This window comes from Mirounga angustirostris, unplaced genomic scaffold (assembly GCF_029215605.1).
Source record: "Mirounga angustirostris isolate CCGP_5_RB_7025 unplaced genomic scaffold, mMirAng1.0.hap1 SCAF_16, whole genome shotgun sequence".
Lineage (NCBI taxonomy): Eukaryota > Metazoa > Chordata > Mammalia > Carnivora > Phocidae > Mirounga > Mirounga angustirostris.
Genome location: NW_026991724.1, coordinates 49,841,649 through 49,861,463, shown reverse-complemented (window position 1 = coordinate 49,861,463; position 19,815 = coordinate 49,841,649). Strand labels below are relative to the sequence as shown.

The following is a 19,815-nucleotide window of genomic DNA, read 5'->3' as shown; positions in this document are numbered from 1 at the left end:
GACTCTCCTGTAAAGAAGAGAATGTGGCAGAAGTGATGCTGCAGGACTCCCAAGATTAGGTAGAAAAGGGTCACTGGGAGACTCTCCCATGAAGCCATCAGCCACCCTACAAGCAGTCAGGCTGCCTTAGGCGGCCATGCCGTGGGGAAGCCCAAGCTAGCAAGTGTGGCGACCCCATGGAGAGGTCTGACTGCAGAGAGCAGTCTGTCCAGCCCCCAGAGGCCCTGGACCAGGTGCCACCTGCTTGCACCCTGAGCCGGAACGACCCACCTGAGCCCGTCCCCAAATCCTGGCCCGCGGCCACCACGATGTTGGTGTTTACCACTAAGTGTTGGCATGATTTGTTCCGAGCAACAGCGAGTGAGAAGAGCACCTTCAGCCAGTTGCTGGGGCAGCAGAGGCAGCGAGGTGACTGGTTGGTTTTCAGGGGTCCTCGGGACATCAGTGTATCCTCATCAGACCAGTTCTGTGGCGTGATTGGGGCTGGGCTCCGGCTGGAGCCCAATGCTGATGGTTCCTTTGCCTTTCATGGCTTACTTTCCCATCTGGTTCTCTAATCGCTCCCAGGAATCTGTGAGAGATCCCACATCCCCTCAATGAATTCCCTTTCTGCCCCGGCTTGTGCTGCTTGGGACAAATCTGTGGTATGGACTTCCATGCTCCCTTTACACCGGGATACCTTTTCCTCTTCTTTTCAGTCTCAGCTTGGATGCCTCCTCCTGGAGGTCCTCTCTGACCTCCCAGGCTGGCTCAGCTGCCCACTCTGGGTTCCTGTAGCCCCGTTTCTCCCCCACCCCCCTAGCCCTGCCCACTCTGGGTCATCACTGTATGTCACCCACTGGATTGTGAGCCACCAGGGGGCAAGTGATTACTGCTATATGCGCCCAGCCACGCCCAGCCTCACCTAGCCTGGGGCTGGGCACAGGGCTGGGCTCAGGGGGTGCGGGCTGGCTTAAACTGAAGTGGAGGGAGGCTTGGGTCCCTCCAAGATTAGTGATGAGGTGGGGAGACATGTCCTCAGTTTGATTTGGACTGGAAATCACTGGGATCCTTCTCCCAGAGTGGAATGGAGGAAAGAACATTGGGACAAGATCAGGTGCATAACTCTTAAAGAAATGTGGGGTCTTTTTGACTAGGTACTTAGTACTTGGATATCTGGATCTGGTTCCAGAAAATTTTTTTGCATTAGTGGGGAAAGAGGGATGGCTGCCCGATTCTCCGAAAACTTGGGACTCTGGACTCCTGGATCTGAGGGAGGAGGCTGGGAGCCTGGACTCCTGGATCCAGAGGAGCTGGGTACCCCACTCGCCTCTCCAGACCCCTGAATTAATGGGGGGGATGATCAGGCCTCAGGGACCCCCCCCCAGGTCAAGCTGCCCCCTAGTGCCTGCTGCACTTTCTCCACATATCAGAGGACAACAAAGCTTGGCACTTTATTAGTCACAAACCCCTTCTAGCCCCTGGGGCTCCCTTTAGCAGCACATTTGGGGCCCTGCGAGGCAGAAAGAGAGGGGGGTTAGATAGTATCACAGCCAGGTTGGGGGACAGGGCAGGGCCAGGCCAAGGGAGGGAACCTGGCCGGGGCTGGGCTGGAGTAGACTCACCGGCCCCCATGCCTGGGCAGCGATCATGGGCCCCCCCAGGGGCAGCCGGAGGGGTGACTTTTCCCTTAGGAGTTTCTGCAGTGGAGAGAGTTTGAAGAAGGGCTGTTGATTTCCTAGGACCAGTGTTTCCCTTCTGCTCCCCCCCCCCATCCCCATCTTCCCACACACCCAGGAGTCCCAGACCCCAGCTGCCTCTCCACTTACCCTGGGGCTCCCTCCCTGGCCTGAGGGCTGGAGGTGATTTGCCATGGGGCCAAGGCCACAGTCTTAAATCTTGGAAAGGAAAGAGGGCCCTGAAGTCTGGGGAGGGCCAGAGGTGCCTGGAGGGGAGATTAAGAAATGTCACAGCTGAGCTATAGCTATCTTTCATTTCACAGGTCTGGACAGCAGTAATACATTGGTTGCTTGGGGGAGGAGGAGGGAAAGCCAGTACAATAGTCTTGTCCCTGGTCCATGCTGTTTTATCCCCTAGCACCTCTGGCTTGAGTAGGAAGTTTTGTTTGTCCATCCATCTACCCATCCCTCCATCTATCCAACCATCCATCCATCCATCTATCCATCCACCATCATCCATTCACCCACCCATTCATCCATTTACCCACCCATCCTTTCATCCATCCACCCACCTATCCATCCATCCATCCATCCATCCATCCATCCATCCATCCATCCACCCACCCATCCTTTCATCCATCCACCCATCCCCCCATCCCACAAATATTTCCTGAGAATCTACAGTGTCAGGCACTATTCTAGGTTCTGAAGAGAGAGCGATGAACCAGGTAGACAAATCTCTGTCCTCATGCAACTGATGATGTGTTGAGCAAGAAGCTTACCATGAGTAATCAGTGCACGGACAAGGAAATATCCAGAGAGTGTTAGATGTTCTTCAGGGAACTGAAACGGGCATGGGGAGAATGGGGGGCAACTAGATAGGAGTGGCTGGAGAAGACCTCTTGGAAAGGGCGGCAATTGAACAGAAGGCTGAGTATTTAGAAGGATGTAGGCGGAGGTCCTGCAATGGGTGGCGGGCTTGCTGGCCTGTTAGAAGAACAGCAGGGGTCCACTGTTGCTGAAAAGGAGTTGGGAGTATGGTAAGAGGGTGCAGAGGTGGGGAGGAGTCAGATCCCCCAGGCCTTGTGGGCTGTGGAGAGTGTGTTAGCTTTTTCTTGGGGCCCTAGGGGGGCAAGTGGGGGCTTCTGAGAGGTCAGGGAGGGGTGTGACCCAGGTGACATACACCCAGTCTTGCTCACTTCATCAGAACCTGCGGAGAGAGAGCAACATGCCAGGCTTGTTGCTATTCTCCGCATGGAGACAGTGAGGATGGGAGAGGTCGCCGGAGGCCAGCAAGGTGCCGGGTCCCACTGAATGACGGGCTTGCTGCCTAGAGGTGGGCTTCTCGGACGGAGAACAGCAGAGTGGGAACAGCTTATGCAAACCACAGCCACGCTGACATGGCCCCCTTTGCCCTTGTGCCCACAGCAGCCCACTCCTCGCCCCCATGCGGCAGAGACCGGCACGGTGCCCACTTCACAGAACAGAGGCCCATGGGAGCGGAGGATGGAGTCTGGAGTCTAGAGCCGGGGGCCTGGGGGCCAGTCCCGACTCTGTCATCTTGAGCTGGTGACCTCCACATCTGGCTCTGAGTAATAGGGATCATAACAGTATGTACCTCCCTGGGTTGTCAGGACAATTAAATCAATACGTTAAGAGCAGTGCCAGGCGTATACCAAGTTCTATACACGTTAACTATTCTCCTCCTGGCAGTCACTTTGCTGGGCAGCGGCACCCCCCACCCCCTCCTGGGGCCACCTCTCTTGCAGCCTGTTTTGAAGAACAAAGGGTAGGAGTTGCCTGGGATTTGAATCGGGCAGGGTTTGGGGAGCAGAGGAAAGGGCACGCCAGGTGGAGGGCCCAGCCTAGGCAAAGGTGCGCCTCTGTGCCCCCGTCGGCCCGCCATTCGGGCTGTGTCCCCCTCATTGTCCTCAGGGAGCCGGCTGAGTGCCTCCTAATGTTTCCATTTGCTTTTGGCTGCAGGTCTGGATCTGTTTTTAGCTTCCCTGGCTGGTGTCAGCGCCACCCCCCTTCCTGCTGGCTCACTTGTTTGCTGCGGTCGAATAATGTTCCCGGACTTCCTGAGCTGTTTGTTTGAAGACAGCCCTGTATTGATTGAATCTTGCGTGTGCTCAGCCTGAGATGCTAACAGAGACGGGCCCCTCCCCAGCAGGCCAGGGGCTCGGAAAATCCTGGGGTAGGAAGTAAGGGGTGGGGGGAGCGATAGAAGGCTGGGGCTTGCTTAGAAAATAAGCAGATGATTTTAGAGTTCTCTAAGCTCCCCCCGCCCCAACACCAGATTCTCCTGTATCAGGCTGTGAGGTTTTCGTGAGTGTGGTCACCTCTCTGAGCCTTCTTCCTCTGGGAAGTGAAGAGGGGAACAGTTTTGACTTTGTAGGCTACTGGGAAGACCCAGTTCAAGGTATCCATTCAACGCCTCTTCACTGTATACCTGCCATGTATCAGGCACTGTTCTAGACTCTGGAGACATACCAGACAGGACAGAGTCCTAACCTTCAGGATGAAGGGACCCTGCTGACGGTGAGAGAAACAGACTATATCTTCTGCCACGTGCTGAAAAGAACTATGGAGATCAGCAGGGAAGAGGCTTGGAGGGAGGGGGGTGTCTTATTATCAATAAAATAGGGTGGTCAGGGAAGGCCTCCCTGAGGAGGAGATGAGAAAGCGAGCCTGGAGAAAGGAAATCCAGGCAGAGGGAATAGCTGGTGCAAAGGCCCTGGGGTAAGACATGCCTGGGATGCTGGAAGGAGAGTCAGGAAGCCAGCAAGGGGGATAACTAGGGAAGAGAACAAGAGGGCGTAGAGGATTGCCCAGCACCTTGTCAATGGGCGCGAAGGGTGAGTGCTGAGCCAGGGGACCCTGAGGAACCCTGGAGCTGAACAAGACCCGAGTTGCCCACCTCAGACCAGTGCCTGACTCACCACTTTCAGCTGGCCTTTAGCTGGGGATGCACTCAGCTGAGGGGGCAGTGGGGGAGCTGAGGAAACCACCTAGGAGAGACAGAGGGTGAGGAGGGGATTGTAAGCTGCCATTGTCTTCCCCCCTACGTGTCCTTCAGCCTAGAGTCCCAGCATTCAGGCACTCTTCTAGGCTTTGGAGATAGAATAGAGAAGAAGGCAAAGTCCTAACCCTTAGGAGAGTTACAGCTGGAGAAAGTCAGAGCCCCAAACCCTTGAGGAAGCAAAGGTCCAGGCCCGTAGGACCCCAGAATCCTGTCACCAGCTGCCTTCTCCTTCAGACCCAGGGGTCCAGACCCCCAAGCTCCTCCTCCCTCAGACTCAGGAGTCCTGCCCCTAATTCCCTCCTCCTTCAGACCCAGGAGTGAGGCCCCCAGCCCCTCCTCCCTCAGACCCAGGAGTCCAGACTCCCAGCTGCCGCCTCCCTCAGACTCAGGAGTCCTACCCCCAGCCCTTCCTCCCTCAGACTCAGGAGCCCATGCCCCAGCCCCCTCCTCCCTCAGACCCAGGAGTCCAGCCCCCCAGCCCCCTCCTCCCTCAGACCCAGGAGTCCAGGCCCCCAGCCCCTCCTCCCTCAGACTCAGGAGTCCAGGCCCCCAGCCCCTCTTCCCTCAGACTCAGGAGCCCAGACCCCCAGCTCCCTCCTCCCTCAGACCTAGGAGTCCAGGGCCCCAACCCCCTCCTCCCTCAGACCCAGGAGTCCAGGCCCCCAGCCCCTCCTCCCTCAGACCCAGGAGTCCAGACCCCCAGCCCCCTCCTCCCTCAGACCCAGGAGTCCAGACCCCCAGCCCCTCCTCCCTCACTCAGGAGTCCTGCCCCTAATTCCCTCCTCCCTCAGACCCAGGAGTCCAGACCCCCAGCCCCTCCTCCCTCAGACCCAGGAGTCCAGGCCCCCAGCCCCTCCTCCATCAGACTCAGGAGTCCTGGCCCTAATTCCCTCCTCCCTCAGACCCAGGAGTCCAGACCCCCAGCCCCCTCCTCCCTCAGACCCAGGAGTCCAGACCCCCAGCCCCCTCCTCCCTCAGACTCAGGGGTTCTGGTCCCCAGACGCCTCCTCCCTCAGACCCAGGGGTCCAGGCCCCCAGCCCCTCCTCCCTCAGACCCAGGAGTCCAGGCCCCCAGCCCCTCTTCCCTCAGACCCAGGAGTCCAGGCCCCCAGCCCCTCCTCCCTCAGACTCAGGAGTTCCAGTTGCAGCTCCTGCCTGGCCCTGCTCACCTGCCCCAGCTCCTCCTCCCCATCTTCCTGGTCACTGCTCTCTTTCGGGTCCTCAGCAGTGGCCCTGGCTTCCGCTGGCCTCACTTGGGATAGGATACTCACAGCCTCTTGGCCCTTGATCTCTCTGCGGCAGAAGGGACAGGTCTGGCTGTCGGAGTGCTGGGGGTGGGGTTGGATGGGATAGGGTCAGGGTCGCCCTGTTCTCCACCATGTCCCTTGGGACCACAAGGGCCCGCCTCCCCAACAGAGTGATGGGCCGAGGACAGATGGAGGGAAACGGGGGGGAGAGGGAGAGGAGTCGTGAAGAGAGGAGTTGGGGGAGATGCAGGATGGGAAGGGGATGGGAGCAGAGCGTGAGGTCAGCGGGGGGGGGAGGGGGGCACAAGCAGGATGCCCAGTGGAGCCAGGGTGTTGTGGGGGGCTCAGCTGTCCACAGTGATGCTGTCCCCTAGGAATGCCAGAGGCACCTGCCGGGGCCCGTACAAATTGTGGTGACAACCGCCACTGGGGCCAATGTTGTGGCTCAGCCAGCCCCTGGGCTTCTTATGATTGCAGGACACACCTCAGCAACAACCACCAGAGCTTGGAAGAACCAGACTGATTACTCACAGGTCCTGGGGGGTACGCGGCCTGCCTGGGGCCCCACGGTGAGGTCCCAGGTGCAGAGAGAGGGAAGCTGCATGCACCCGGGGCTCTGCCTTTATTAGGGGCCAAGTGGGGTGTCTAGGGACTCATGGGTTCACTCTTTATTGGTCAATTTGAGGCATTAGGACATGGGAAGGGAAAAGCAAGGTCTTAAGGGGTCAGCTATCTGACAGGTTACCCCGGGCTTTCTAAAGCTTCATGAGTGGGGTGGCCTGCTTCCTTATTGGGTCGTTTTGCTAGCAGCCTGTGGCCCACAGTGACAATACGTGTATTCAAGATGAATGGCCTTGGAATGCATGCCCCAGCCATCAGAACTTGTCAAACACCTCCATCACCATCAGGAAGCTTAAGGTCATGTACCTATGCTAAGCAAGGGCAATAGCCCCGGGTTTCCCAGGGGCCTCTGCAGAGGGCTTTGTGGGCTTGGATCCTCACCACGGCCCTTGGGAGGTTGCTACTATCAGCCCCGTTCTCCAGGGGAGGAAGCTAAGGCTCAGAGAGGTGAAGCCACTGGCCCCAGACTGCCCAGCCAGGAACAAGGAACAAGGAGCCCTTTCCACTAATAAGAACGCAGCTGGAGAAGCAGGAGCGGAGGTGAGAGACGCAGAGCAAGACGGAGATGGAGGCACAGACACAGAGAGGTGGGCTCCCACTCATCACTCCTGAGTGACCCTGAGCAAATCTCTGCTTGCCCTGGGCCTCAGTTTCTCCATCAGATCCACGAGGCATGCAGGCGATCCTCTAGGAGGGACTTTTACCATAAAGTGGGGGGAGACTGGGCAGGAAGGCAGGGCAGTCAGACCCACCTGCCAGGTGGCCAGGCAGCGGCTACAGAGCAGGTGCCCACAGGGCTCGATCTTCACGTCCTTGTTGCTCTCAGCACAGATCTTGCAGAGTTCGAACGTGGAGTCCATGGCCCAGTATAGCTGCAGCTGCTCCTAGCAGGGAAGAAGATGGGGAGAGTGGGAAGGGGGCTGCCAGCCATGGGGATATAAGTCAGGCCACAGGAAGAAAGTCCTAAACTTCTATGCCAACCCCGAACCCTCCTAAGTTCAAGGCCGTGTGTCCAGCAGCCTCCTACATGTACCTTATTATGAGACTCAGTCTCCGGGGTGGTCTATATTCAGGGTTGCCAGATTTAGCAACTAGAAATACAGGATGCCCTGTTAAATTTGATTTTTGGGTAAACAATGCGTAACTTTTTAGGTCTAAGTATATCCCAAATACTGTGTGGGAGATACTTATACCAAAAGATTTCATTTGTCGTTTCTCTCTCACCCATGGGGTGGCTGTGAAGACCAGGAGCTGGTACAGGGGCTGTCATCGGTGAAAGCTCAAGTGCACCAGCCATTCTGATCGTCTCAGCAGTATCATTTCCTGGTTTAATCCCCGCAAAAACCCCTGGGGAGAAGGCAGGAGGCGCCATATTTTCCATAGAAGGAACAGAGGCAGAGAGAGGCCAAGTGATTTAACCCAGATCACATGGCCACCACACCAGCACAAAAACCCAAGGCCTCTGGGATTCTGGAGCCTGACTCTGTGGGAGAGAATTCTGAGTCGAGCCACAGTGTGGGGGTGGGGCAGGAAGCAGGGATGGGGTGGTAGGGGGCACAGGCTGGGACCTCACCTCTGACACATGGATGTACGGATGGGGTTCCATCTGGTAGAGCTCAGTCAGGTCTGGGTTGTGGTTCTTCCCATCTGGGTAGAGGTAGCTGGGTGAAGGGAAGAGAGGGGGTACTGAGGGCCATCTAAGACTCCCTACCCCAGAAGAGCAAGGACTCCCCGGACTCTACCATGGGCCCAGGGCCCCTGGATGAGCATCTCTCCCAAACCCATCATTGGCCTGGGGATCTTTTCCCTTCCCTCTCCTCATACTGGGACTTTCCAGGGCAAGCGGTGTCCCCTCAGATGCCAGGGCAGGGCCGTGTCCCCTCAGACCCCCCCCCCCCCCCAGAAAAAAGGACACCTTAGACCTAAGTGTCCCAAGCTCTGGAAATACAAATCAGATCAACAGGAACCAGGAAACTGACCGAATCCCAGCCTTTGCCCTCCCAGAGCACCCCCATTCTTGAGTGTTCAGGCCCAAGTATAGAAGCATCTTAGGTCACACATTGCTGGAGTGACCAAATCCTAGTCTTAGGCTAGCAGAATTAGAAGGACCCTTCTAGACCGTCTACACTCCTCACTTCACATATAGTTACTGAGGTTCAGTGCAGGAAAGGTAACAGCTCAAGGCCACACAGAGGGGCTTGGAGGGACGTGGGACCAGGGCTGTGGGCAAGGTCTGGGCGCCGGGCTCCAGGACAGCTGAGAAAAAGGCTCTGCACCCTCTGGGTCACAGCTGCACTCTACAGTGGGGCCACGAGTCCCCTGAGCCTGGTGGGTCTGCCCAGCCAGCCAGGTAGAGCAGGGCAGGTGCCCCAGGCTGGGCCCCAGTGCAGCTCTTCCACAAACACACTGTGTGCCCTGGGCTGGGCATCTCTACCTCCCTGCACTCAGTTTTCCCTTCTGTAAAGTGGACATCATCATGCTGGGGGCAAAGATTGGTGGCATCCACAAAACATGTGCGGTATCCTTCCTCCACACCTAAACGCCCCCGCCCCGAGGGAACTGCTATGATCAACTTTAGACCTGGCAAGCTGCCTCACTGTGTGGTGGAAACTGCTTGGAGTCTCTTCACCTCTCTCAGGGCCTTGATCTTCCCATCTCTCTAGTGGGTGGTGGGGTCTGTGTGCTTCGTGGGGGGAGGGGGGTTAAACCAGATTGACGGTATTCACACTTATTTTATCTCTAGAATCCTTTTCTCCAGTGAAGTCTGACCTGGAACTTAAGACACTGTGGTGGGCGAGGGTCTGTATTCTGAGCCTGGCTTCACATCCCAGCCCGTGAGCTCAGCGGCTGTGTGACCCGGGCAAGTGGCTCTGTCTCTCTGTGCCTCAGTTTTTTTTTTTTTTTGTGCTTTTTGTTGGTGATTTCGCCATTTTAAATGGCCCCATAGTGCTGAAGCGCTGTCCAGCGTCCCCAAATACAGGGCTGGGATGCGTCTTATAGAGAATATACGGGTGTTAGATGAGCTTCGTTTTGACTTGACTTCACTGTGAAAGAACTGACTACATATTAAATAAGGTGTCTTTAGGCAGAAACACACATAAAGGTTACTATTGGTTACCAATAAGGTAGCAATTGGTTGAGAAAAATGTGACCAGATGGGATGCCTGGCTGGTGCAGCCGGGAGAGCATGTGACTCTGGATCTTCGGGTCGTGAGTTCAAGCCCCATGTTGGGTGTGGACCTTACTTAAAATTAAAAAAAAAAAAATGGGACCAGACTCTTGCAGGAATCTAAACCTGTATTTGCCCCACGAGCAATGGCTCAGTATTTGATAATTCAGTGTTTGCGGTGACTTTATAGAACAAACTACCATTAGCAACAAAAGAGAACTGACTGCATATCTATCTGTCTCCTACCATATCATTTAGGTATGCCTGGTAAGAAAGTTCTGGCTAAAGGTTCAGGGAGAGACTCAGGAACCCCACCCGCCTTTTTCCGCTCCTCTCCTACCCAAGGCAGCTTCTGAAAGAGGGGCTGGGGGGCAGCCAAGGTTAGAGGTTGAAAACACCTGTCCAGCTGTTTGCCCAGTTCTTTCTGCTTTAAGAGTCTAGATTCTATAACAGGATATGGATATCTAGAAGCAAAAGCTTTTCAGCAGAATTCCCAGGAATGGAGCCAGTGGAGTCGGCCCCCCCCTCCCCACTTCTCCCAGCCACTTGCTAGCCCACACGGCAGCTTTCTGTGAACTAGCAAAGGCGCCCTTGGGGCGCCTGGGTGGCTCAGTCTGTTAGGCTTCTGACTCTTGATTTCAGCTCAGGTCATGATCTCAGGGTCGGGCTCACGCTCAGTGCAGAGCCTGCTTGAAATTCTCTATCTCTCCCTCTGCCCCTCACCCTGCTTGCAAGCGCACGTGCTCTCTCTCTCTGTTTATAAAATAAATAAAATCTTTAAAAAAAGAAAAAGCTCCCCTTCCTCAAGACCCTCATCTGCCACCTACTGGAACAATATAGTATTGCAAATGTATGTCTGCCATGTGAACTGGGTGCCCTTAGAGTGATCTTGGGCAGTGCTCAACACGCACCACCTTTCGAAGTGCATTCTCCTGACACCCTCCCCCTGCCAGGATGGCGACTCACAAGCCTTCCTTTTGTCCGTCCAGGAGTGCTTGGAACAGGGGTTTGTTGAGAGGGATGGTCTGCAGGATGCTGCCATCTGAGCTCACGTATCCAATGGCCCATTGACCCAGGCGAGTGCAGCTGGGCCGGAAGATGTAGCTGGAGGAAGAGGTTGGTAGGATGGGGTGAGGGAGTGGTCACCGCTGTCCCATCCGGGACTTCCCAGGTGCCCATTCTGTTGGGGATCCAGGTGTCTAAGTCCTTGTTCTTTCTAACCCAGCTTCCCACTTTTTAGGCAATGAGCATTAAGATTCCTGTCTCCCATTGTAGGGGATAGCCATTGGTTTACCTGCTTGGCTCTTCATCCTCCCTCACTGGGGCTTAGACAAAGCTGATTCTAGCTTGGCCAATCAGTGCCTTTTAGGACCCCTGACCATAGTGATGGAGGTCAGCCCTGAGATTTTTGCTAGAAGTATCAGGAGCAAGGTACCCATTTCTACAGAGGTTGCTAAGCTGGTAGGGTGTACAGCTGGGGCTTCTAGAAACCTTGTGCCACCATAAGGAGAGACCATGTCTGAGAATGAAGCAAACACAGAGAGAAGTAGACACAGGGAAGACACTGATTCCTGACACTTGAGCACCTAGATCCAGCTGTGCCTGAAACCCCATACCTGGTCTTTTCAAATGCGAGAATTAATCCATCCCTTTTGCTTTCCCTTTAAACCAGTCTGAAGTGTAACTGGGGGAGTGCTAACATACTTGCTGTCCTGAGGTTCTTGTATGTCAGCCCCGCAAAGACTCATGAATGTGACCTCCTATTCCCTTAACCTCCTGGTGTTCCAGGTAACTCAGCCCCTCGATCCTTAGCCCTCTGGGAGGACCCAACAGCTCAAATTTCCTGGCTTGAAATCATTTAAGGACTCAGGTGTTTGTGTGTGTAATTAAAAAAATATTTAAGGACTCAGGTGTGTGTAATTTAAAAAATATTTAATAGATGGTACAATATGAGCTCTGACTCAACAGAAATGGATCTTATCCTAGGGCAGGGTCTTCAGGCCCCCCGCCAGACCAGGTATTGTTCCTCTAGCTGCCAGATTGTGAGAAAGTGCATTGTAAGAGAGTGTCAGCAGAAGGCACTTCGAAAGGTGGTGCATGTTGAGCACTGCCCAAGATCATCGGGCTCCTGGGAGGTCCCAGGAGATGAGGCAGGGTGGCTGGAGTCACTCAGCATCCTACTTCTCAGTTCTTGGCAGTCTGGGGTCCCAGATACTTCAGCCCTTCCGTTCTTACTCCCCAAAGGCTGGCTGGGCTCCCCCGACACCCCAGCCCAGGATGCAGACCCTGGAGCCCCCAGCAGCCTCCTCCTCCTGAGGCCTGGCCCTTTTACCTGCCTGGCTTGTCTCTGTAGGTCTGCAGACGCGCTTGGACCTCATCATATGTGAGGAAGGCCATGTAGCCCGGGTGGTTGACTGCCAGGAGCTGCCAGTTCTTGAGGAGTGTTGGCCACGGCTGGAGGGGGGCAGCACTTGGGTCAGGGAGGGGCCGAGGAAGCCACCCACACCTCGTGCCTCCCAGGGTCTCAGCACCCAGCCACTGGGCTTACACCTGGGGTGGGCCTCGGACTCTCTTATACGGGAGACCCCAGATCTGCCCTTTCCCAGGAACCACGGGTCCGGGATCCCAGCCCCTCTTCCCTCAGACCCAGGAGGCCGTGGTCCCAACCTCTCCTTCCCCCAGGACCCAAGAGTCCGGGCTTCCAGCCTTGGCCGTCGCTAACCTGGAAGAGCCTGGTGAAAAGGTCAAACTCGAAGATGGACACGTGGCCGCTGCAGGTGAGGTTAATGGTGGAGCGCAAGGCCAGGGCCGTGCAGCCAGATTCCACTGGGTGGCACGTGCACAAGAGCCACTCAAACTCAGCCCAGGGCAGCACACACCTGGAATGGGGGGGCGGTGGTGGTATGCAGCTGAGGAACCCAGGATGGGAAGACCTCTAGGAAGGAGGCAGCTGGGGGCGAGGGCTCCTGGGCCTGAGGCGGGAGGGACTGGGGGTCTGGACTCCTGGGTCAGAGGGAGGAGGGCTGGGGGCCTGGACTCCTGGGCTTGAGGGAGGAGGGGCTGGGGTCTGGACTCCTGGGTCTGAGGGAGGAGGGCTGGGGGCCTGGACTCCTGGGCTTGAGGGAGGAGGGGCTGGGGTCTGGACTCCTGGGTCTGAGGGAGGAGGGGACTGGGGCGAGGATCCTGGGTCTGAGGGAGGAGGGGCCGGGGGCGAGGACTCCTGGGTCTGAGGGAGGAGGGGCCGGGGGCGAGGACTCCTGGGTCTGAGGCAGGAGGGGCTGGGGGCCTGGACCCCTGGGTCTGAGGGAGGAGGGGCTGGGGGCTTGGACCCCTGGGTCTGAGGCAGGAGGGGCTGGGGCCCTGGACTCCTAGGTCTGAGGGAGGAGGGGCTGGGGCCCTGGACTCCTGGGTCTGAGGGAGGAGGGGCTGGGGCCCTGGACTCCTGGGTCTGAGGGAGGAGGGGCCAGGGGCAAGGGCTCCTGGGTGTGAGGGAGGAGGGGCTGGGAGCCTGGACTCCTGGGTCTGAGGCAGGAGGGGCTGGGGGCCTGGACTCCTGGGTCTGAGGGAGGAGGGGCCGGGGGCAACGGCTCCTGGGTGTGAGGGAGGAGGGGCCGGGGGCGAGGACTCTTGTGTGTGAGGGAGGAGGGGCTGGGGTCGAGGACTCCTGGGTGTGAGGGAGGAGGGGCTGGGGTCCTGGACTCCTGGATCTGAGGCAGGAGGGGCTGGGGGCCTGGACTCCTGGGTCTGACGGAGGAGGGGCTGGGCCCTGGACTCCTAGGTCTGAGGGAGGAGGGGTTGGGGGGGCCTGGACTCCGGGGTTTGAGGGAGGAGGGGCTGGGGGCGAGGACTCCTGGGTCTGAGGGAGGAGGGGCAGGGGGCGAGGACTCCTGGGTCTGAGGGAGGAGGGGCCGGGGGCAAGGATTCCTGGGTCTGAGGCAGGAGGGGCCGGGGGCGACGACTCCTGGGTCTGAGGGAGGAGGGGCCGGGGGTGAGGACTCCTGGGTCTGAGGGAGGAGGGGCCGGGGGCGAGGACTCCTGTGTGTGAGGGAGGAGGGGCTGGGGTCGAGGACTCCTGGGTGTGAGGGAGGAGGGGCCGGGGGCGAGGACTCCTGGGTGTGAGGGAGGAGGGGCTGGGGGCCTGGACTCCTGGGTCTGAGGCAGGAGGGGCTGGGGGCCTGGACTCCTGGGTCTGACGGAGGAGGGGCTGGGCCCTGGACTCCTAGGTCTGAGGGAGGAGGGGTTGGGGGGGCCTGGACTCCGGGGTTTGAGGGAGGAGGGGCTGGGGGCGAGGACTCCTGGGTCTGAGGGAGGAGGGGCAGGGGGCGAGGACTCCTGGGTCTGAGGGAGGAGGGGCCGGGGGCAAGGATTCCTGGGTCTGAGGCAGGAGGGGCCGGGGGCGAGGACTCCTGGGTCTGAGGGAGGAGGGGCCGGGGGTCTGGACTCCTGGGTCTGAGGCAGGAGGGGCCGGGGGCGAGGACTCCTGGGTCTGAGGGAGGAGAGGCCGGGGGTGAGGACTCCTGGGTCTGAGGCAGGAGGGGCCGGGGGTGAGGACTCCTGGGTCTGAGGCAGGAGGGGCTGGGGCGAGGACTCCTGGGTTCCCTGGGCAGGGACAGGATGATGCTAAAGGAGCTAAGGGGCCCCGGGGACAGGTGCTCACTCACCGGGCTCCGCAGTGCTCCCTCCAGAAGGTGTGGGCCCGGGCCTTGGTGAGTTGGTACGTGTGTCCACAGTACTTTCCCTTGGGGAAGAGTGCGCCCAGCTCCGCATGCATGTAACTGAAGATGAGGGCCAGCTTGGCCAGCTGTCGCCTGTGGGGATGGGTTCTGAGGGCCTGGGCTGGACCTTGGGGCTCCCAGTGACACCTGCACCCGTTGTGGGAAAGACCCGCAGGCACCAGGCCCCCAGACTCTGTAACCACTCAGTGCAGGGTAAAAGTCGAATCCAAGATGGCCTATGGCAGTCCTGACACCTCCCCTCTGCGAACCTCAGTTTCCTTATCTGTGAAGGAAAGGGAGGTGCTCCCCAATATCCAAGTGACCCTCCGGAACACAGACCCCAGCCTCCACCTGTAGCCCACGGGGGCGGGAGGAGAAGCCCTGCTTTGTCAGAGGTGGAGCCCACGAGAGCTGAGGCCATTGGGAGGGGTCTGCGAGCCGGTCACGCTCAGAACCTTCCTGGTTTTAGCAGCCCTGGGGGGCGGACCCCTGTGCTTTCCCCCCCCCCCAGCTGCCTCCCTGGGGTACGGGTCAGGATGTGGGGAGCAGCAGAGGGTAGGTCTGACACTTAGCTGCGGCATTTGGGGGAGGTTCCTTTTCTCCCCCTTACATCAGTTTCCTCAGCTGTGAAATGGGGGTAAGTGCAGGGCTAAGTACAGCCCCTGTCTCAGAGGGGGAGCAGTGAGGATTCTTCCATGTCTTCTGAGCGCAGAAAATGCCCAACGTACCTGGCGTGCAGCCAGCACTCAGTGCACTTTCATTATTATTATTGACTTTATTATTTTATTTTTTAAAGATTTTATTTATTTATTTGAGAGAGAGAGAGCACATGATCAGGGGCAGAGTGAGAGGGACAAGCAGACTCCCCGCTGAGTAGGGAGCCCGATGCGGGACTTGGTCCCAGGATGCTGGGATCAGGACCTGAGCCAAAGACAGATGCTTAACCGACTGAGCCACCCAGGTGCCCCAGATTTTGGAAACTTAGTGGAAAAAAAAAAAAGAATGTGAGATATCTCATTAATTATTGCTTTACATTGATTAGAAGTTGAGGTAGTATTTTGGATACTGTGGGTTAAATAAAGGGAGTGTTATTAAAACTCACTGCACCTGTTAAAAAAAATCTTGGGGCACCTGGCTGGCTCAGTCGGTGGAGCAGGTGACTCCTGATTTCGGGGGTGTGAGTTCAAGCCCCATGTTGGGGGCAGAGATTACTTAAAAATAAGTAATTTGGGGCACCTGGGTGGCTCAGTCAGTTAAGCGGCTGCCTTCAGCTCAGGTCATGGTCCCAGGGTCCTGGGATCGAGCCCCACATCGGGCTCCCTGCTCGGCAGGAACCCTGCTTCTCCCTCTCCCACTCCCCCTGCTTGTGTTCCCTCTCTTGCTGTGTCTCTCTCTGTCAGATAAACAAATAAAATATTTAAAAAAAGTAATTTAATTAAAAAAATCTTTTTTCTGTAATATGTCTACTAGAAAATAAAAAATTACAGGGTGCCTGGGTGGCTCAGATGGTTAAGCGTCTGCCTTCGGCTCAGGTCATGATCCCAGGGTCCTGGGATCGAGCCCCGCATCGGGCTCCCTGCTCAGCGGGAAGCCTGCTTCTCCCTCTGCCTCTCTCTCTCTTTCTCTCTCTCTCTGTGACTCTCATGAATAAATAAATAAAACATTTATTAAAAAAAGAAAAAAAATTACATATGTGGGTTGCATTAGATTTTTAGTGGGGAGTGTTGTTCTAGAATCTTCTTCAGAGAGTTGCTAGGACCCTAGTAACTCTAGAACACTCACTCAGACACTCACTAAGCCCCTATGCTATTTTCTAGAACAGTGATTCTCAGTGGAGTTATACCACCTTTCCAAGGAGCTTCTAGAAATTCACTTGACATAGCGATTACAGTAGGGAGGCTAAATTGTGGGGGACAGTCCACTCTAGCAAAATTTGCTCACATTCCACTCCACTTTCCAATGTCCCATCAGGCATCTGTGAAAGTGGAAAATCTATTTAAAATTATCTAAACCTAAAACCCAATTCCAGTTTACAAAGGCATTTTCTGCACATCTTAAATTTATACTGAATTTTACAGAAATTCAACTATCCTATACATGGAAGGAAGACTGGGTCAGTGACATAGGGATTCTCCCTAGGGGTGCTGGTGTCTGACTAGCCAATTCTGCTTCCCAGAATAATTATAATTGTGTCTTGGCATTTTCATTTGAAATACAGACAATGTTATTATGAAGGGCATTCTTTTTTATCATCCCCTACAATACAGTTTGTGTATTATAGTGATTTTTAAAAAATTATGGGTAGGTAAGCAGTTTAACCTATGCATTTCATTTCAGGATGAATTTGAGGAGACAGAAGTATTTGCCTTGACAGAGTCGAGAGCCGCTGGTCCAGACCTTGTTTCGTTCTGGGCTCTAGACCCCAAACCTCATATGCTCCTGTCACTCAGCAGCCCCTTCCCCAGAGTTCAGAAGAGGTTGGGGGGGGTAGCTATAGATAAGCCCTAGGTCCTGAGCTAGTTGTTCCTCAAGAAGCAAGACCAGGGGGCCCTGTGTGTCCCCCTAGGCAGGGGCAGTGATGGGATGTCAGTCCATCCCTCCTCATGCAAGAAGCTCCCTGGGGTCCCCACATTTCCAGGATTCGTGTCTAGGCCTCTGGGAGAGTGGGGCAATGTGAAGTGGGCGGCCGGATGGCCAAGAAAGAGGGGAAATGGGGAACTGAGGGCATAAGTGCCCAAAGAAAGAAAAAACTGGGTCGCTCAGTTTTCTAGGTTCTCAGGCAGAGGGGGTTGGGACTTGGACCCCTGGGTCTGAGGGAGGGGCTGGGGGCAGGACCCCTGGTCTGAGGGAGGAGGGGCTGGGGGCCTGGACTGCTGGGTCTGAGGGAGGGGGCTGGAGGCAGGATTCCTAGGTCTGAGGGAAGAGAGTAGGCAGGCCTGGACCCCTGGGTCTGAGGAAGGAGGGGGTGGGAGTCTGGACCTGTGGGTCTGAGGGAGGAGGGGCCTGGAGGCAGAATTCCTGGGTCTGAGGGAGGAGGGGGCTGGAGGCAGGACTCCTAGGTCTGAGGGAAGAGAGTAGGCAGGCCTGGACCCCTGGGTCTGAGGAAGGAGGGGGTGGGAGTCTGGACCTGTGGGTCTGAGGGAGGAGAGGCCTGGAGGCAGAATTCCTGGGTCTGAGGGAGGAGGGGGCTGGAGGCAGGACTCCTAGGTCTGAGGGAAGAGAGTAGGCAGGCCTGGACCCCTGGGTCTGAGGCAGGAGGGGCTGAGGTCTGGACTCCTGGGTCTGAGGGAGTACGGACTGGGAGTCTGAACCCCTTGTCTGAGGGAGGAGGGGCTGGGGGCCTGGACCCCTGGGTCTGAAGGAGGGAGCTGCAGGCTGGATCTTGGGTCTGAGGAAGAAAAGGCTGGGGGCCTAGACTCCTGGGTCTGAGGCAGGAGGGGCTGGGGGCCTGGACTCCTGGGTCTGAGGCAGGAGGGGCTGGGGGCCTAGACTCCTGGGTCTGAGGCAGGAGGGGCTGGGGGCCTGGACTCCTGGGTCTGAGGCAGGAGGGGCTGGGGGGGCCTGGACCCCTGGGTCTGAGGGAGGAGGGGCTGGGGGTCTGGACCCCTGGTCTGAGGGAGGAGGGGCTGGGAGTCTGGACTCCTGGGTCTGAGGGAGGAGGGACTGGGAGTCTGGACTGTTGGGTCTGAGGCAGGAGGGGCTGGGGGCCTGGACTCTTGGATCTGAGGCAGGAGGGCTGGGGGTCTGGACTCCTGGGTCTGAGGCAGGAGGGGCTGGGGGGGCCTGGACCCCTGGGTCTGAGGGAGGAGGGGCTGGGGGTCTGGACTCCTGGGTCTGAGGGAGGAGGGAGTGGGAGTCTGGACTGTTGGGTCTGAGCAGGAGGGGCTGGGGGCCTGGACTCTTGGATCTGAGGCAGGAGGGCTGGGGGTCTGGACTCCTGGGTCTGAGGGAGGAGGGAGTGGGAGTCTGGACTGTTGGGTCTGAGGCAGGAGGGGCTGGGGGCCTAGACTCCTGGGTCTGAGGCAGGAGGGGCTGGGGGCCTGGACTCTTGGATCTGAGGCAGGAGGGCTGGGGGTCTGGACTCCTGGGTCTGAGGCAGGAGGGCTGGGAGTCTGGACCCCTTGTGTGAGGGAGGAGGGGCTGGGCATCTGGACTCCTGGGTCTGAGGGCCTTGACTCTTGGGTCTGAGGGAGGAAGGCTGGGGGCCTGGACCCCTGGGTCTGAGGCAGGAGGGGCTGAGGTCTGGACTCCTGGGTCAGAGGGAGGAGACGGCTGGGACCAGGACACCCAGATCTGAGGGAGGAGGGGGCTGGGACCAGGACACCCAGATCTGAGGGAGGAGGGGGCTGGGACCAGGACACCCAGATCTGAGGGAGGAGGGGGCTGGGACCAGGACACCCAGATCTGAGGGAGGAGGGGGCTGGAGGCAGGACTCCTAGATCTGAGGGAAGGGAGTAGGCAGGCCTGGACCCCTGGGTCTGAGGCAGGAGGGGCTGAGGTCTGGACTCCTGGGTCTGAGGGAGAAGACCCAGATCTGAGGGAGGAGACGGCTGGGACCAGGACACCCAGATCTGAGGGAGGAGGGGGCTGGGACCAGGACACCCATATCTGAGGGAGGAGGGGGCTGGGACCAGGACACCCAGATCTGAGGGAGGAGGGGGCTGGGACCAGGAGCCCCGGGTCTGAGGGAGCAGGGGGCTGGTCCCATCTTTCCTCTGCGGCCAGGGCGGCTGCTCACCTGCGTCTGGAGCCCTCCCGGAAGAGCTGGTCGTTGGCTCTCCTCCCACCCCGGGGCGACAGCAGTGCCGCCACCTGCCTGCTCTTGGCCTCCAGGTTGTGAAGGTAGACGATGAGAAAGTCCCTCGCAGCACCGGGACCCTCGGCGTCGTCCCCGCCGGCCGCCCGCCGGGCGTGGGCCACCTGGCGCAGCTGCTGCGCGACGCGGGGCAGCAGGTCTGGCAGCGAGGGGGGACTGGAGGCAAGCCGGGGGTCCCCGCATTGCTCTTCCAGGCGCTGCAGCAGCCTCACCGCCCGGCCGAGCGCGCGGGCCTCTCCCCACTGCCACCCCCAGGGGGCTTGCGCCGCAGCCATGGGGCCCTCGGGAGCCGCGGGAGGTAGGCGGGCGGCGGGCAAAGGTGCGGCCCCGCCCAGGGTGGGGGCGGGACCCGGAACGAAAGGTGAGGGGCGAGTCCTGGAGGAGCGGGGCGGGGACTGCAGGTTACCTGCGCTCTGAAGGGGGCGGGGCCTGGGGGATCTGGCACCTGGGTTCCTAGAAATGGGGTTCGAAAGTCTGATCCCCTAAAGAGAGCTGGATGGGGTGGCTGCTGGTGGGTGGAGGGAGGAGGAGACTCTTCAGTGGGTAGGAATTGAAGGTAGGACG

At 58.0% G+C, this 19,815-nt stretch overlaps 1 protein-coding gene across 1 annotated transcript; it reads right to left on the bottom strand.

The window, feature by feature from the left end:
- Positions 1-1,669: 1,669 nt before the first annotated feature.
- CBLC (Cbl proto-oncogene C) lies at positions 1,670-19,526 on the bottom strand. The gene is made up of 11 exons (XM_064581625.1): positions 19,174-19,526; positions 14,382-14,528; positions 12,443-12,599; positions 12,053-12,174; positions 10,687-10,824; positions 8,125-8,212; positions 7,304-7,435; positions 5,853-6,011; positions 4,601-4,669; positions 1,809-1,924; positions 1,670-1,679 (listed from the first exon to the last, which is right to left on the bottom strand). Exons 1-11 carry the CDS (start codon positions 19,524-19,526, stop codon positions 1,670-1,672), a joined length of 1,491 nt encoding a protein of 496 aa, XP_064437695.1.
- Positions 19,527-19,815: the final 289 nt, after the last annotated feature.